This window comes from Carica papaya, chromosome 5 (genome assembly GCF_054855325.1).
Source record: "Carica papaya isolate Zhongbai chromosome 5, ASM5485532v1, whole genome shotgun sequence".
Taxonomy (NCBI): domain Eukaryota; kingdom Viridiplantae; phylum Streptophyta; class Magnoliopsida; order Brassicales; family Caricaceae; genus Carica; species Carica papaya.
In genome coordinates, this window is record NC_142313.1 from 2,307,967 (window position 1) to 2,327,157 (window position 19,191).

Here is a 19,191-nt window from a genome sequence, read left to right on the forward strand (position 1 = left end):
CTTTGGAAAGAAAGAAATTTTAGAGTTTTTGATGGTGTAAAGAGTATTGTGTATAAAATAGGAGATGTGGATTCACTATTTTGGGTTTATTTTATTAGATCATGACATATTAGTGATAAAGATTTTGAGAATGTCATAAACACGATTGTAAATTCTTTGTAAATGGGTGATACCTCCTTTTGGTACCATGTTAATGTATACCAAATACTTTTTATTTTTAAAAAAATAGTCAAAATCTGAACTCGATCCGCCATGGAAAAGACCAATCTGACCTTGTTCGATTCTGGTTAAAAAATGGAACGTTTATTAAACAGGTCTGTGTGGATTTAGCTGGTCAGAGATTTTCTGCCACCCCTATCTAGGACTGGGTTTCAAGTGTAATCCCCATGTGACTCTCCTAGTCTTGACTCAAAGAAATTCTCGTTTAAATATGATACTTCATCCTTGCCAAGAATTTGGACCTCGACTTGATTAAATTAAATATTGAGATTTGCAAGAAAATGATAGACTTGATCTCATTTAATAAAATGGTTTAAGATCACATCATCATCTGTGCACTTAGTTTGAATGCACCAATAATGTCAAGTTCTTGCAACGGGCTTTGTAGTCAATTTGCATAATTGGTAACAGTTTTAATTCATTGTTTTGTCGTACTAGTTTTGACTTCTTCGTATTTTTGTGTTGCATCACAAATCTTCTAATACATCAGTCAGAAAACATTCCAAATTTTTTAGTAGGAGATAGAAACATGTTAGTGTTGTTGGTTTCAAGATTCATTGAGTTCTATAACTACGACATGGTCATGGAATCTGCTTCATCTCACACATCAAAACTTGTATTTTCCTATTTCATTTCCTAGAAGATGGTTGAGCTTTTGTTTTCCCCTCAAATAGTGATGCAGAACCCAGAATCAATTATGTAATCCATAACTCACACAATACTCATAAAGCATCAAACACTTAAATTCTAATAAATCCTCCTTACTTAACTTGCTCTTAATAAAGTGATAGTAACTACAGTAATCAGGAAATTAAAAGAGTTATAAAAACGTTACAAGTATACCTTGATAAGTTGATCCAATTTCTTGTTCAACAAGAAAATTGAAAACACTTCACTAGTTGAAAATAACTTTGTAATTTTATTATCTCAAACTTCAATGATTATAATTAGGAATTGAAAATCTATTTATTGAGTAAATAATGTGAAATACAAGAAAATAAATCTCCTAAATTAATTGTAAAAGTTATATGAAAAATTAAATCTTGTCTTAAATAAATTTTTTTTTTTTTTTTTTTTTGACTAAATAAACTATATAGCATCTTCCCTTTCGAAAACTTTTTAAATGAGGAAGATTTTAATTGATTGTAGAAGAATTAGGGGGAGAATAAATGGAAGTTTAACGCTGGTCATTAAAGGAGCATTATGGCAATCCGAATCTTTCATTTTCCGCCAAGATATGGTTCTTTAAAGAGTCTTCCATTTTCTTAAGATATTTTACGGTTTTAAGAGATATCTTCCCTTTTGGCCATGGGAATTTTCACTTTTCACATCTTAGAAGATGTCTCCTTTATGGCCAAATTCCCTTGCCTTTTTTTGCTTGATTTCCTCCTCCACTTGGATTGAATTGTAGGGACCATTATACCCTTAGGTGAATGGGCTTGTTTTCTTTTTCTCTTGGGCTTCTTCACTTGATCCGAATCCATCCTCCTCATTGATCAATTCTTGGATAAAAAGTTGAAAGGATTGTTGTAGCCTTTTTGCTCTCCCTCTTGTAATGTGTCCACTTGGCATGGTGATACTTTTCCCAAGTGACCCAAATCCATCCAAGTTGTGCAAATCTCCCTTGAGTCTTCCTTGTTCGTCGTCCTCTCCATTGTGTTGGGTTTTACTACAGGTTGATTTCTCTTGGTCATCCATCTCTTCATGGACCATGCTCACATCAAATAGGTTCGAATAAATTGGAATCATATAAGATAATTCTTCTCGTTCAATTTATAAGTTGTCTGAATATTCTGGAGCTCTCCTACTAGTTGACTGATTAGAACTTCTCTGCTCCGGGGAGTTGTTTAAAAGTATGCCATCTGCATCATTTTTGACATCTTCTCTAGAATAGGATCTTAAGTCTCTTTCTGTAACTTTGATCCATTCTTCTACTACAACTTAGAAAATGAATGGAATCGGAGAGAATTTTGGCAACAAAGATATTCAAGAACAAAGTGGTCGTCAAGGATTTTGGAAATAGAACTTATAAGCAGAGATTCAAGTCCTATGAGAGAGTCGGAAATGAAGGCCAGCGTCAATATTGTAGCGACCAAGGCCACGAGGAAATAGAAAGGAGCAAAGCTTGTTGTGTCTTCAGAAGGAGAGAGTAGGACAAGTTTGTGTGTTGGAGCAACTTTATCAGAGTACAGTTGCATGAGCAAAGTACCATGCTGGTAACAGGAAAAGGCAGAGATAGGGATAAACAAAAGTTTGCAATTTCTGTTAATCGTATATCAAGGAGGATATACATAATTATATATAGCTGTTATAGATTGATTACAGAGAGTAAAACAAAACTAATTGTAAAAAATCAAATCAAATCCAATCCCCATATAAGTGAGATTCCTAACCAGTACCTCATATTTCTTGGAAGGTGAGATGAGTATCCCATATGAGTGATTTCTTTCATTTTGTTGTTAGATTGTATCACATGCACAGGTAATTTTACAATGCTTTTTTCTAACATTATTTGAAAATGTTTATGCATCTATTGTCATTTTGAATTAATTATAAAAATTTCAATTATTGATGAGGTACTTAGAGAGGTAGCAACACTTTCTCGTTTGCAACATCAGCATGTTGTCCGCTACTATCAGGTAGAGGTTTCTTATCTTTTGTTCTCTCTTTAAATCTTCTGGTAATTTTTTATATCTGTTTTAGACTGTTGACTCATCTGTTGTCTAACACTCAGTTTGAGCGTGGTAGATGGGAGAGTTCAGAGTTAAGAAGATAGCTGGGGAGAGATAGATTAAAATAGAGATAGAGAGAGAAGAGGGAAGAAAGAAGAAGAAGACGGGCATTCGCTATATATATATATATATATATATATATAGAGAGAGAGAGAGAGAGAGAGAGAGAGAGAGATGGAATTAGAAAAGATATGGAATTAGAGGGTACCAAGGGGTTGCCGCTTATTTGCAAAAGTATTTACATCTCTGTCAAAAATAAAATACCAATAAAATCAACAAAATCAATCCCATCACTAAGATGCTAACACTTAGACAACCACGAAGAGTTCTAAAACAATAATCAGTGATAGTACCAAAAGGGGGGAAAGAATTTTTCAAAAGCTTTATTGTTCTCCTCTTTCGTAATGCATTTGCGTCCTTCATATTATGCTTATGGCTGGATTGGCATTCGAGTGAGATTATGAGCTAGGCCTTTATATATGTCATTTATATATATTTTTTAATAATAAAAGATATTGGGTTCAAAATACTGCAAGTGCTGCTACCTTTGTACAAAAAAGCTATGTATAGTAGTTATTATTTTTCTAGGTATGTTGACTCTGGCTTTCTCGTAAAAGAGCTATTATGTTGTACTGATTTCTTTTTTTTTTTTTTGGTTACGTTTTCTCTTTTTTGTCTCTATGGAGGATAGCATTCTGTTGCAGCTACAACTTTTTGTTTCTGTTAAGAATTGTTTAATGTGTATTCTATTGAATATTTTTTTTAATAATATATTTTATTGAATATTACAGCCTTCTATGTATAGATTTTCTAGAATGAAAAATGAAATAAACAATTAAATATAATTACAAAGATATAATTTAACATATACTGTTTAACCTAATTTATCCTCTCTTTAACACTCCCCTTTAAGTTGGAGAGTAGCTGTTGTCCACCCTAACTTGCCAACAAGAGCTTGAAATGTTGGATTGTTTAAACTTTTAGTTAATACATTTGCCAATTGAGTGTATGAGATATATATTAGGCTAGTGTCAAATTTTTATTTGATAAAATATCTATTAATCTCGATGTGTTTGATTCAGTCGTGTTACATCGGATTATGAGTGATGCTTATGGTCGACTTGTTGTCATAGTATAGGCATATGCAGTTTTCCTATTTGATTCTAAGATCTTTTAAAATTATTTTTATCCATAGTTGTTCATATATCATTTCTGTCGTTGCCTGGAATTTTGAATATGCACTTGATTTCGTAACAATATTTTACTTTTTACATCTTTAGGTAACTAGATTGTTTTTAAGGAAGGTACAATAGCATGTAGTAGATTTTTTGTCTACAATTAACCTTGCATAATTTACATAAGTATAGCTTTTTAGGAGTAAATTGTCATTCTTCTTGAACATAATTCATTTCCTTGGTGACCTTTTTAGTTAGTGTAGTATTCTGTAGGTTGCTTTTAGGTACACTTTTTTGAGATTGTGCATGGATTGACTTATAACACTTAGTGCATAAGCGATGTCTGGTTTTGTGTGGGATAAATAGATCAATATCTCAACTAATCTGTGATACATTTTTCTTTTTACTAACGTATCTTTTTCAGTTATTCGTAATTTTTTATTAAAATTAATAGAAGTACTAACTGATTTTCATGCTAGCTTTTTATTATTTTTTAATAGGTCATGAATGTATTTTTGTAGAAAAATAAAATCCTAGATTTAGAGTAGAAAACTTCGATTTTCATAAAATATTTTAGCTTGCCTGATTTTTTGATTTTGGATTCTTTTGGCAGACAATATTTTAGTGTCAATTATTCCTTCTCATAATTTCTTTTTACGATAATGTCGTAATATCATGAATATAAGAGAGCTATAACTACCACCGTTTCTGAATGTTTAATAAATAAAATATGATCTCTTTGTTTCTGCTTAAATCTAAATTTATCGTCACCCTTGTGAACTTGCCAAACTATATTCATGGTGATTGTTTGAGTTCATACAATGTATTTTTTAGTTTACATATCTTATTCTGTCTTGTTTCTTTGTCAAAGCTTGATGAATATCCATGGAGATTTCTTCTTCTAGATTTTTATGCATGAAAATGTTTTTTTTTCCATCAAATTATTGTAATTACTAATCAAAGTAGGTAGCTAATTACAACAAGGTTCACACAGTTTTCATATTGCCTACTGATACGAATGTCTCCTAGTACGACCTTACTTGAACATGATCTATTCTATAGGTTCGTACTTCTCTATCGTTGAGTTCTAAGGAGATAAGATCTCAAGTCTAATGGATGAATCATGACCGTGTGATCAGAGTGTGATTAATGGTGGAGACGGTTTATGAACCGTTGATAATGTAGAGGATCATTCTCAGTTGGGTTAAATCTTGATTGAGGTGGTCACTCGATTATCTGACATATTTAAAAAATATTTTTTTTTCATTTAGAAAAATAAATTTCTCCAGGTATTCTATCTTATATGTCTGTGTATAGTTCTTTGCTCTCACTCTTGCTTTATATCTTTTCATTGTCTTATCTGTTGTATATTTGATTGTAAAGACCCATTTGCATCCTATTAGTTTCTTTTCTTAAGGTAAATTAACAATTTCTCAAGTGTGGTTCTTTTCAAGTGTCTGTACTTTCATACTTATAGTATTTTTCATGGTGTTGAGATATCACTTGGTGAATTGAAAGAAGGAGAAAAAGCCTATGGGGCATGGAGAGTTTTTTTTTTTTTTTGAAAATGGGGCATGGGGAGTTAGGGCTTCGATCTTAGGTTGAGTTGAATAGGTTTTGCATGGAAAAGGAATATGGAGAAATCTGAATGGAGAGGAGAAATTATGGAAGAGTATGGTGGAGGTCTAATGGGGGAAAAGCAGTGGTTGCTGGAATAGTACAGGTAGACCTCATGGTGTTGGTTTGTGGAGGAAAATTAGTTTGGGGTACGACAAATTTCTTGAATGTGTTAGATGGAAGCTTGGTAGGGGGAATAAAATTTGATTTTGGTTAGATGAATCGGTTGAACGAAAGTCTTAAAGACCGGTTCCCTCGGATTTTTGCTATTGCTCAAGAGAAGTGTATATTTGTGGAGGCAATTTATGGTAATGGGAGAATGGATGGGGTTTGGAGTGTAGATGTGGTTCGGAATCTCAATGATTGGGAGGTGGGTGAGTACGAAGATCTTCTCCATTTGGTTTCTGATGTGCATGTGACAACAAAAAGGGATCAGGTTGTTTGGAAACGAAAGAAAAATAGATAGTTTTATGTTCAATCCTTTTATGTGTACGTGATGGGTGTTGGGACTTAAAGACATATTACTTCCTACCCAAACAAATTTGGAAGGTTCAGGCTCCGTTAAAAGTCGTCTTTTTTGCATGAGTTTGGCAGAGAATGCATCTTGACAATTGACAATTGAATGAGAAGAGGAAGAGTGATGGTTGGGTGCTACATGTGCAAGCAAGAAGCTGAACTGTGCAATCATCTCCTTTTGTGGTGTCCTGCTGTTTATAATATTTGGGTAATAACTTATGACCTACTTGGGGTTAGCTGGCTTATGGCGGGGGTTAGGGGTGATTTGGGCATGAGAAGATATTTGTAAAAAGAAAAAATGTATTAAATTAATTACCTTGACTATCTTTTGGGTCATTTGGAGGGCGAAAATAAAAAAACTTTTAATGGGGGTTGAAAGTGATATATCAAAGATTAGGGACAAATAGTTTCATTATTTTGGTTCTTTATTGTTAGAGCATGACATGTACAAGGTGGAGGATTTTGGTTGTGTGATAGATAGCTTTACTAAATTGTAAATATTTTTTGTAAGTTGTGTCGAAAGAATTAGTTGGCAATTAATTAGCCAACAAATTTTATGCAATTAATCAGCAGATATTATACAGTTAATTAGTAGATTTGTTCCAATTATGACAGTAGATTATATGCAATTAATCAACATATATGACAGTAGAGTTTATGCAATTAATCAGCAAATTTCAGACAATTATAATAACAAATTATGCAATTAATTAGCTAACATATTTTATGTTTAATTGTATGATTTACATAGCTTTAATAACTTTAATTATGACAGATTTGTTTAGCTAATTTAAGAGCTGAAAATTAACTTGTAGATTTGTATATATAATGAGAATTCTCCTCCATGGAGGATACATAAAAATTTTTCTGCTCAAAATTTCTTAAATTGTCAAGTTGCACCCTCTTGATACTAATTTTAGTATACATTTTATACTTTTATTTTTTATTTTTAAAAAGAATAATGCCTTAGATACTATATTAGCAATAGACTCATTACTTAAACTCGTAAAAAAAATTTTATAGATTGATGAAAACTTATCAAATGACATACTGTAAGATGGAATACAAAGGGTGTTCAGTGTATTTTTTTTTTACTTTTACAAAATGCTATAGATAGGTCATTATCAGACTATATAAGTTTGAATTCTTGGACTGGTTTTGGTTCAATACTTGACATCTTCCTCATTATATACACATGAGAAGACCTAAGGTCTAGTATGATCTCTTGAGAAGATAGATTTTGAAGGTTTTTTGGCTGTGATGAGTTTTCTAGTGGATTTTGAATATTCTCTTATGGTAATTATTTTGAGGTGTGTGACAAAGGTGGTAGATTAAAATCCATTAAGAATTCTATATCTTTCAATATAAGCTCCCTCTGAAGATAAAGTTGGGTGAAATAGGATTTTTATTCAACAAATATGACGTTCGCAGACACATAAAATTTTTGGGTGAGTGGATGGTAATATTGTACCCTTTTTGAGAGGAGAAGTACGCTACAAAGACATTTCAGAGCCTGAGAATCAAGTTTTTCTATTTGGTGTGAATGAATATGAACAAAAGTAATACACCCAAATACTCAAGGGACCATATAGTTTGTAATACTTATTGTTTGGTAAAATTGTTGAAATGTTTCAAGAAGACTTTTGAAGTTAATAACACTTATGGGCAGATGATTAATAATATAGGGAGCAGTAAGGACAACTTTGCTCCAATATTCTTTTAGGATGTCGTTTTGGAAAAAAAAATTCTAATGGTGGTTAAAGGTTGACTATTCTTGTGTTCTGCTACTTTGTTCTGTTGTGCAATGTGGGCGCGTAATGATTAATAAAGAATTCTTTCCTCATGGAAGAATGATGAAAGTGTGCGATTGAAAAACTTTTTAGCATTGTTGGTACATAATTTTTATGAATATTCTAAATTGGGTTTTTATCATATTGTAAAATTGGGATATGATATGACTAACATCATATTTGCGTTTAAGTAAAAACAACTAGGTAACTTTAGTGTAATCATCAATAAATAACACAAATCATTAAGCCCTAGAAATATTAGGTGTCCAAGTTAGTCCCTAAATATCATTGTTAATTAATGAAAATAGAATTTAACTTCTCTTATTATTAATAGAAAATGTTGTTTGCTTATGTTTTGCAAAGTCACAAATATCGCAGTGTAAATTTTCATATTCTGAATTTTTAAACAATATGGGAAACATAACTTTCAAAATTCAGACCAGGAACTCACCGAGTCAACTTGGATCTGGTATGATCTTATTAAGTCTACTCGGACGATTGCTTGACCTCTTGAACCTTATCACCCTTACTTGACTCGGCTTGCTTTGATTTGTGTAAAAAGCGTGGACTTGACTTGCATGTATAGAGTAGAGGCACAAGTGCACATAGGGGCACGACAAAACAGATTAGTGGCCGGCACACATATGTCTGGTGTATGGTGTTGTGGGTTTGTACCCAAAGAGCTGTAGAGGTCACGTTTGGCTTCTGGTGTCTGTGCATAGGGAGTCATGACAGAGACAAGGCTGTCCGCAGAGAGTCCCAATAGAGACAAGCTAGGGTTCTATGATTGTTAGTCTGTGCGACTGTAGCTGGGATGGATAGATGGTGGTTGGGCTACGGACATTTGGATGAATCTGCACGACTGAGGGCGACCGTGGGTGGGCTGCGGTTGAGGAGATGGATTCAGCAATGAATGCCGGTCTTGGTAGAGATGGTCCACTTGTGGTGGGCGACGGTGGTGGCTGGTCTACAGTGGCCAGCTATGAAGATTGTCCTAACCCTTTTTTTAGGATTTTTTCTTTTCTATTTCGGCAATGAAGGCCAAACAAAGTTTGTAAAAGAGTTTAAAATTTCTTTAACTTAGGGTTTTGATAAATTGAATATAACAGCTCTATATATATAGGATTTATAGGACAGAAAAGGAAATAGACAATTAATTACAATTAATTATAAATGATGTAATTTATCCTTATATCCGTTAACCTAATTTACCCTCTCTTTAATAGTTTCGCCATAATAATTCTTCAACCAAAAAGGAAAAAAGAAGGCCTTATTTGAACTTTTTGTGTCAAAAAGTTACTCATATTTAACTGGCATTTCTTAATCTGACTAATTTTCACTTAACGGTGGAATATTTTTATCTTACTACGAAAAATCTTTAATGAATGTAACAGGCCTGGTTTGAAACAGGAATTGCTGGTTCTCATGGTGAAACAGGCTGGGGTTCAGGGACTGCAGCTAGCTACAGCAGCTTGATGGGTGCTGGCTTATCCGATGCTCCTGGACAAGATCATAAGCTTGAGTCAACATATTTGTATATTCAAATGGAATTCTGTCCTAGGTAAAAGATTTGAATTCCTTATATCTGTTCCCCCACATTGTTATAGATGTTCTCTTCCCTCTTTGTAGCTTATTTTCTCCTTGTCGTTCTCAAATGAGAAAAATGTCTAGTGATCTTTGGATGAAGGGCCTCTCTCATTTATATAAATTATTGTCTTTCATGACTTAATCACAAGCCGTGAGAATTGCAGATTACATTTATGAAATTTTCCTCCATTAAAATTTCTACATTTTGAGTTACACGAAGTGCTCAATCTTAATAATATTAGTGTGTTCCCCAGTACAGAGTATTCTTATAATCTCGAATCAGTCAAAACATCTCATGAGTCAGTAGGCATTTCTTTTTTGTAAGAAAAGAAATATTATTAGAATCTAGGGAAAGGAAAGATACAAGAGGATGAGGCAACCTCAATAACAATCAAGGCAGAACTGCTTCTGAATTCATTTGAAGCGTAGATAAGGAAATGTTTCTGAAAAACTTATGTGGTTGCAGATATTTAGGAGGCAAAAAATGATCCTTGAAAAGTCTGGCATTGTGCTCCAAACATAACACTCACAACCTTGAAAAAAACTGAACCTCTACATAAAATACTTGTCTCCTTCTCAACACCATCACCCTTTAGATAAGACCTCAAGAAAGATTAAATAGATAAGGGACAAGCCCAAGTCATTAGGCATTAGAAATAAATTAGTGGTATATGCTCAAGTAATAAGATTACTAAAAAGCTAATGTTGTTTTTGTGTAAAGGTATTATATTTACACTTAATACACATATTCTAATGGACTGTTAGAAGTATCCTTCTGCTTCTGGATTCTGAATCTCTGATGGATATAAATCTTGCTTCAAAAGTCTAAGTGATTTTGTAGTTTTATTGCTCTTCAATTATTGTCATCAGTACACTTTTTGTGTTTCTTCATTTCATTTGTAATATGCTTCAATGGTTCTCTTACATCTTTCCTTTTCCTTTAATTGTTGGAAGGACTCTCCGCCAAGTTTTTGAATCATATGATTCAAAAAGTCATTTTGACAAGGAATTGACTTGGCATGTGTTTCGCCAAATAGTAGAAGGCTTGGCACACATACACGGACAAGGCATCATCCATAGGGACTTGACACCAAGCAATATCTTCTTTGATGCTCGCAATGAGATTAAAATAGGAGATTTTGGTCTTGGTATGGCTTTCTTATGTAACAATAATGTTCTTTGTCTTCTTTCTTATCTAGCAATATCTAAATTTTGAAATGCTATTTTTTTTTTTAAATTTTTAAATCTTGAATGGTGTCCCTTTTTCACCCATTACATTTGTTTTTTTAGTACAAAAAAACGAATATGAAGCCTCCACTCTTGGTTATAATGAAAGTCCAGATCCACCCCTTCCCCTTCAAAATGGCTGGGTTATGCCATTTGGTTTAGAATCCTTGATTTAAGGCATTGGTCGTATACCTGTAACTGGTTGGACAAAGAAAGGAATCTACTACATATTAAAATTTATGATCCTTTTCTTTTTGTTGCTGGAAAAATATATTTTTGTTTAAAACTTGGCTTTTGTGATTGAGAACTTGATTGGAGCCTTTGAATTTAAGTATTGGATAAACAATTCCTTCAATAAACTTCTTCGTACATATATAGAAGAAGAATTTCTTATCAAGAAAGGAGCATAAGTTATCATCCAAAAATAATAAATGCAACACCAAACGAAAACCAAGATCAATCCATTGAGCAAAAGAGTGGCCATCTTAAGGGCTGCAAATAATGGCCTCTCAGCTTCGGTATAGGTCGGATATTGGGGTGTCCTTCCCATGGGGCTTAGCCCATAGGTTTGTAAAAAATGTTACTCTATCCCATAATTCCTATAGGGAGGTGTGCGCTATCAAAACTCTTGCGATTCTACGCAAGCCATATGCTCATAACCATGAGAAGATCACCCCTTGCTATAAGGGTTTAGCTCTCTGTCTTACTCCCACATCCCATTGACGAACAAGTGTAAGAAGCTCTCAACTAATGGAGGAGCCACCTAGGCAAGCCCCAGGACAGAGAACTATTTTGTCCATATTTTCCATTCTATTTCACAATGAAGGAATAAATGGGAATAAAATTCTCATCTTTCAAGGCACATGATATAGATAAGTGGATAGAGAGCCCTATTGGGTGATGGATTTGAAGAATGTCATTGATATTAAACCGTTGATGCATGGTTGTTCATGTAATCATCTTTACCTTCAAAAGAACAGTAGCTTTTCAAAAACCTTTGGCACTGTGGAAGACACCAGTGGGCAGGTTTTTGATGAGTTGGACTTAGGAAGATTTGTAAGCTTGAACCTGAAGTTTCCAATGTCCAAAGTCTAGTATCATGCTGGGTGATAGGGTATACCAACAGTAATAAATTTTGCATTTTAAGAATCTCGTTTTTGATAGGTTGAGGTGAAGCAGAAATTCTAGACAACTCTGTCCTCTGGGTCAAGGTGAATTCAGGTACCAGGGAGTTGTGTCTAGATATCTGTTGAACAACTGAGGAAACTGGGTGGCCAACAGTTGGTGACTGATCTATGAGTCCTCTCAAAACATTATTCAAGCTCCATCTCCCATTTGGAAATGGGTTACGAGCTGGAACAATACCTGTGCTTGGGAGATGGATTTCCAAGGACTATGGTGAGAAAGGGATCTTCTAGTCATGACATCCCGTCTGTCTTTTCTACTCCCATAATATTGCTTATTACCTTGAGCTAAAAGAGTTTGGTTCTCATTGGAAAGGTCAGACCCATTTAGCCAATAGGAATTAGTTTTTTTATCTGAGGTTCCCAACACCCAACCTCATGAACTCTTGGACTACCAACACACGTCCCAACTCATAAAGTGGTCCTGCTCTGTCTCACCCACACTTGCCCAAATAAATCTTCTCATACAATCCTCTAATCTCTCTGCTACATCCATAGTTACCCTGAGCAAGGATAAGAAGTGGAGTGGAACTCTTTTCCTTTATCAATAAACTATCAATAATAGAAGCCATGATGGACGTCTAATTTTCACTGTAAATGCAGTGGATTGTGTGGTTTTAGTTCATCATGTAGCTTTAGGTGCTTTTTAGTATTAGGTGTTATTGTTTAACCAATTTTGTTTCAGTCTGCCATGTTTTAGTTTCTTTTTGTTTTTTTCTTCTGAGCCAGTGATTTCTTTTATCAACAAATCTTATATCACATTCAATTCAAATGCTTATTCTGTCAAATTACCATGAAAATGTTTCCTGAACATGATTTAGATTCTAGCCATTGAAGTGATGTGTTTGAGAGATCTGTCAGCCAGTTACTTGTAACTATCGGGGCCAAAAGGAGTTGTAAGTCTTGGTAGCTAATGTTGAGAGATTGCAGAGTACAGGGATCTTTCAAAAGGGTCCTTAGTCCTCAGCAAATACCAAATCTACTTGGATATTTATCTCCTTCCATTGCATGGTTGCCTAGTTGTTTCTTGGTAGGTTATGGTGAAATGCATAGCACAAGGATCTATTGGAAGGTTCCTTGGTCCTAGCAAATATCAATCCTGTTTAGATCTTTATGTCTTGCTATTGCATGGTTCCTGAGCTGTTCTTGATGTCAACTGGTTATGCCAATTGGGACTACCTATGAGTCTTCCCCACAAACAAGGCCATTATCACCTGATTACGTTAAAAAAGGGACCAGGTCAATTGTGCAAGTCCCTACTGCTACTTTGACCTCCAAAAAGATTAGATTGAGTGTCTATCTTTAAAGATGCTAAAAATACAATGGATTATCATGCTGATTCAGTCACTTTTTCTTCTCCTATCTTGCTGGTTAAAACACTCATGGTTTGTGGTGATAGTACTTTAATACAACATCAAAGACAAATTCTCTGTCCTGGTCATCAATGAGCTCATGGAAGAAACTATGTGGAGCATAATTCTTCAAAAAGTTGGAATTTCTCTTAGGGTCGCCTAACTCGAATATACCCAAGTTTACCTTTTAGACTCACCATGGCCACTTCGAGTTCTTGGTTTCATTTTAGTCTTTAATGAACTCAATCTTCTAACCATATATCTGTAACACGTCATGTGTTTTTGCGACATATTGGTTTACCATTAATCTTGGTTCAAGCGTTTCCATCACTTAAAGGATGGTTTTTTTCCACAATACGGCCTAATCATTTGTTCCTCAAAAGATCAAGTGCCTATTTGCTCAACCATAGGTCACTTACCTTGGGCATATTATCTCAATGCATAGGGTTGCAGTGGACAATTCAAATATTGAAGCAATGATCAACTCATAGAGATTATCAACTGCTTTTGCACTAAGTAGTTTTCTTGGTCTCACTGGTATTATAGGAGGTTTGTCAATGACTACGGCATGATTGCGGTTACATTGACAACTACGTTAATAGCAATTACTTTTGCCTGGATGGAAGAAGCTACCGCAACTTTTTGAGGGCCTGAAACACTCAATAGCTAATACCTCCATTTTGGCCCTACCAAAGTTTTCCCTATCTTTGATCGTCAAATATGATGCCTCAAATCATGGCATTGCAGCTTCCTTCAACAGTATGCTCAAGCGGTAGCCTATTTCAACTGCGCCTTAGTTGTTCGCCATCATGAATTTCCATCCTACAGAAAAGAACTAATTGGCCTTGCTAAAGTTTTGAATCACTAATTCTCATACTTGTGGGACAGATTTTTTGGAGCAAAGTGTTATTTCTTGCATTGGTATGATGGGCTATGGTTTTGATGTGAAATACAAGGCAAGCCATGAAAATAAAGTTGTAGATGTCCTTTCATGGTAGCACATAGCTAAGGCTTACTCAGGATCATATCCATGACACGGTTAGAATTCTTCAATTGTATTCGACTGGAGGTCAGATCTTCCACTGAACTCCAAATGTTGGTTGCTAAGATTAGGTCAAGTGAGCTTGCAACCCCTTAGTCCTTCTCGATCAACCTATACTTCTTTAAGAATTGTGTATTTCTCCCTTAAGGATTATATCTTGGACTCGAATCTATTTAATTTGATCTGTCCGAACCTGATCCTATACGGTCTTTTCATTAAAATGCAGGTTCGAATCAGGTCGGGTTCGGGTTAGCGGGAACAGAGAGGCAGGTTTGGGTTTGGCATATATATATTTATATTTTTAATTTTTATTAGTATAAGTATGATTATATTTATATTACTATAATAAAATACTGTGTCAGGCTTGAGTTGGATAACCTGTAATTCTACCGGTCTAAAAGAACCCAAAAAATCCAAACCCGCTCCCGGTTTGGAGTGTGTTCCGTGTTACTTTTTATAGGAGCAGGTCGGTTTCGGATTTGGTAAAATCTGTCCAAAATCTGCCCTGTTGTTATCCCTATTTTCTCTTGTTGCTCTATTTCGGTCACAACCATCTTCTTCGCTGCTCATAATATGGAGCATGAGTGGTACTAAAAGACTCTAAAGAGAGTTGTATAGGACTTTTACTAGAAATTTCAGAATAGTTAGTCCAGGAATTTGTTTGTGCTTATCTTGTGTGCCAATGCCATAATGTGGAACAACTTCGATGTATAGGTCTTTGACAACCCCTACCAGTAACTGCTCACTTTTGTGCTGATATTTTGATGGACTTCGTTGATGGCTTGCCCTTATCTCATTGAAGGACCATCTTGTTGGTGCTGCTTGATCAATTTCCGAGTATGCTCATTTTCCTCCATTGTTACATGCTTACATAGCTTTGAGTGTGGCTCTAAGCTTGTTTAACGACATTTTTTAGCTTCACAAGCTGTCCATGACAATTGTAAGCAATTGGGACGTAGCTTTTCAGAGGTCTTCCAAAGGAGATTTTCTGTTTTGTCTGTAACAACTCCAAAATTCACTCTTTCTGCCATCCTGAAGCAGATGGTCAAACTGAGATGGCCATTCACATTAAACAAATGTATCTCTCTGTTGCTTCACCAATGACCACCGTTGCTGTTGGATGGATTGGCTCTCGAGGGCCGACTATTGTCAACACCAGCTATCTTTCCTCTCTACATTTCACGCAAGTCATCTATGGTCATCCTTTGCTGGGGCTCCTGTCTTATTGTCCTGGTATCAATAAGTTGGAAGTTGTTAACTGTGATATCAAAATGCGGGATCAAGTCCTCCTGAGTAGCAAATTCTTGATCTAGCTTTTTTGATAGTTTAAGTATGGTTGGTTTTCTCATTTTTAGTATTTTCTATCTAGTTTACTTACGGAAGGAGGGAAGAAGGATGTTGGGGCACTATGGAGAGGAGCTATTTTTGCTTGTCTTCAAGGATTGTTGAGGTTGGAGTGTAATGCTTGGTCTTCAGGATTGTTTTTGTCATCTGTCTTTCCTTCCAGACAGAATGGTTTATTTGCTGCACTTTGGCGAATGCTTGTTGTTTTTCTAGGATGTCTCTTTGGCCATTTTGCAAAGGAGCTGGAATCTGTTGTTATTCTGATGCATTTTTTTCCTTTGATTTAGGAGAATTTCTTGTCCTCCGTCTTTGATCTTTTTCTTTTAATCTTTGCTCGGAATCAATGTAATGCAATTTTTTTTTCTTTTTGACGTGTTTCAGCAAAGTTCTTGAAGTTGGAGCAGGTTGATCAAGAAGCAGCCTTTCCCACAGATCTAAATGGAGTTTCAATTGATGGTACTGGTCAAGTTGGTACCTATTTTTACACTGCGCCTGAGATTGAGCAAGGATGGCCAAAGATTGATGAAAAGGTGTCTCTCATGGCTGTCCTTTTTGGTTTTACTTCACAGCTTCCAGCTTGTCTTGTTCGAAGATTGAGTAAAACTCATCTTGTTTTCAGGTTGACATGTATAGCTTAGGAGTTGTATTCTTTGAGCTTTGGCGCCCTTTTGGAACAGCAATGGAAAGACACATTGTTTTATCTGATTTAAAGCAAAAAGGTGAACTTCCTCCTTTGTGGGTTGCTGAATTTCCAGAGCAGGCATCCTTGTTGCGGCGCTTAATGTCTCCAAGTCCATCTGATCGCCCTTCTGCCACAGAACTTCTACAGCATGCATTTCCTCCTAGAATGGAATCTGAGTTATTGGACAGTAAGTAACTCAGACCGGTTTGGTAAATCAATCCACTCATTGTATATACATTTGAATCTGTAAATACTTTGGTAGCTATATTATTAGCGATTGAGCGGAGAGAGGACTGATGATTGTGCTCATCAAGGAGAAACAAAGGGCATATGAAATAAAATCCTGGTTTTTGTGTATAGTACAAATGCCAGTACTCCTTGCTGGGGAGGCATGGATGTTGGAGAGAAAGAACAGAGAAAATATGGAGAAAACCAGATAAGTTTACTCAGAATAATTAACAAAGTGTATTCTCAAAGCTACAATGAAAGGAAGCATTTCCTCGTTTTGAAAAATCATGGTTCTCTTAATTTTTTTTTTTTAAAAAAAATTCCATAGTTCTCCAAGCTGTTAGTTGTGCTCTTTTTCCATACAAGCACAAAAGAGGCTCAGGTTCTAAGCCCCATGAGGGCATTACCATCAGCAAGAAAAAAAAGGAGCATATGAATTATCTGTAAGGTCCCTTAGCTCAAAAAAATCAGGATAGCATGAGAATTTAAGAAGCTGATTGGCCTTTTCATTACTCTGACAATTTAACTAAGTGCATTCTCCTTTTCTGCAAAATCAGCGATGACTGGTTCGGAACTATTTGTTTTTAATTAAAGGGTCGTCCTTTTTCCTACTGGAGGATCTAAAGATGACCTTGATTTTTTATTAACTTGTAATTCCATTCTTCTTTACATGGCTGGCACCCCTTTGGTTTCTGTAAATACTTTGGTAGCTATATTATTAGCGATTGAGCGGAGAGAGGACTGATGATTGTGCTCATCAAGGAGAAACAAAGGGCATATGAAATAAAATCCTGGTTTTTGTGTATAGTACAAATGCCAGTACTCCTTGCTGGGGAGGCATGGATGTTGGAGAGAAAGAACAGAGAAAATATGGAGAAAACCAGATAAGTTTACTCAGAATAATTAACAAAGTGTATTCTCAAAGCTACAATGAAAGGAAGCATTTCCTCGTTTTGAAAAATCATGGTTCTCTTAATTTTTTTTTTTTAAAAAAAATTCCATAGTTCTCCAAGCTGTTAGTTGTGCTCTTTTTCCATACAAGCACAAAAGAGGCTCAGGTTCTAAGCCCCATGAGGGCATTACCATCAGCAAGAAAAAAAAGGAGCATATGAATTATCTGTAAGGTCCCTTAGCTCAAAAAAATCAGGATAGCATGAGAATTTAAGAAGCTGATTGGCCTTTTCATTACTCTGACAATTTAACTAAGTGCATTCTCCTTTTCTGCAAAATCAGCGATGACTGGTTCGGAACTATTTGTTTTTAATTAAAGGGTCGTCCTTTTTCCTACTGGAGGATCTAAAGATGACCTTGATTTTTTATTAACTTGTAATTCCATTCTTCTTTACATGGCTGGCACCCCTTTGGTTTCTTATTTATAATATTTCTTCTTTATCTTTGAAAATATAGACCAAAGACAATAATATGAAGCTAAATATCTCTTACCGTTTTAGAAATGAAGTTGTCACTGAATGCTAATGACTGAATGTAGTTTATGGTGGAAAACTTAATATAACTCCTCCAGTTGGTTCTAATGGTGGAATACTATGTATTGGTTGCTTTGTTTTACAACATCAGCCAACTTGTAAATCTTTTGTACATGGGGAGTGCCCTCCTGGCACCACTATTTTAATACAATTCTTACACTTTTATTTCACAAAAAAGGTTATACAGCGTCAGTGATTAAACTGTGGATAAAACAAAGAGTTTCTGGGGGCACTATGCTGCTTTTGGTATAACTAGGTATAATTAGGGACCATTTGTTTCAGACCTTGTATTTGTTGGAGGGTCTTCCTTCAATTGACACTGGAGACCTCTGGGACCTGATAGATATTTTGTACAATACTGCTGTGTAATTTTCTTTTAACGTGAGAAATAGCCTCTTGGCACCTTGTGAATGATGTTATTCATTTTTTCTTTGAATAAAATCAGTGAATAATGTAGAAATCTCTGCTCGTATTATTGTCTTTACAATAAGTTTAAAATTAGTTGCTACCATGCCTTTCCTTGAATCAAATGGCAGTAATTAATATCAATGTTGTTGTGTGCTTATGGTATATAAGCATATAAAGCTTTCAAATAGATGATACTCTTTAGGAACTTGAATGACCAAGAGACTGAAGCTGCTAACCTTGATAGCAGAGTGTGGACTTTAGATCCCTCAGGAGCATAGACTTGTAAATCTTTCTTTGGTTACTTAACCCAAAATCCTAACTGCTGTTGTAGGCATTCCGCCAAGGTGTTTGAAAAGGTAAAGTTCCTTCGATAGTGAAGTTGTTCGCATGGACCTCAAGTCAAAAACATCTGTTTTATGTGTTCTAGTGAAGGGGGAGGACGTAACAACTTATTCCTTCAATGTGATGTGGCTTGGAAATTGCGGACGCATTTGTTTGATATGTTTTTGTTTGAATTGGATTACACCTCCTCCTCTGGACTGTTATGTGAAATCTAATTTTTCTGGGTGAGAAAAGTCACTGAACCTCTTTGGTGGGATGCTTT

General features: G+C 35.2%; 1 protein-coding gene and 1 non-coding gene across 3 annotated transcripts in view; both read left to right on the forward strand.

Annotated features, from left to right (window-relative positions):
- Positions 1-19,191, forward strand: part of GCN2 (protein kinase family protein) — a 47,393-nt gene that overhangs the window by 14,346 nt on the left and 13,856 nt on the right. For both annotated transcript variants that reach the window (XR_015819217.1, XM_088220253.1), the window contains exons 12-16: positions 2,804-2,858; positions 9,444-9,610; positions 10,591-10,784; positions 16,167-16,315; positions 16,405-16,654. Coding sequence is in view for 1 of the 2 variants with exons in the window: in XM_088220253.1 (XP_088076379.1) it covers positions 2,804-2,858; positions 9,444-9,610; positions 10,591-10,784; positions 16,167-16,315; positions 16,405-16,654 (815 nt within the window). In the remaining variant the exon portion in view is untranslated. The remainder of the gene's footprint in view (positions 1-2,803; positions 2,859-9,443; positions 9,611-10,590; positions 10,785-16,166; positions 16,316-16,404; positions 16,655-19,191) is intronic.
- Positions 5,157-5,372, forward strand: LOC148253660 (small nucleolar RNA U3). Its single transcript, XR_015820836.1, has one exon. It is a non-coding gene; the product is annotated as a small nucleolar RNA U3 (small nucleolar RNA).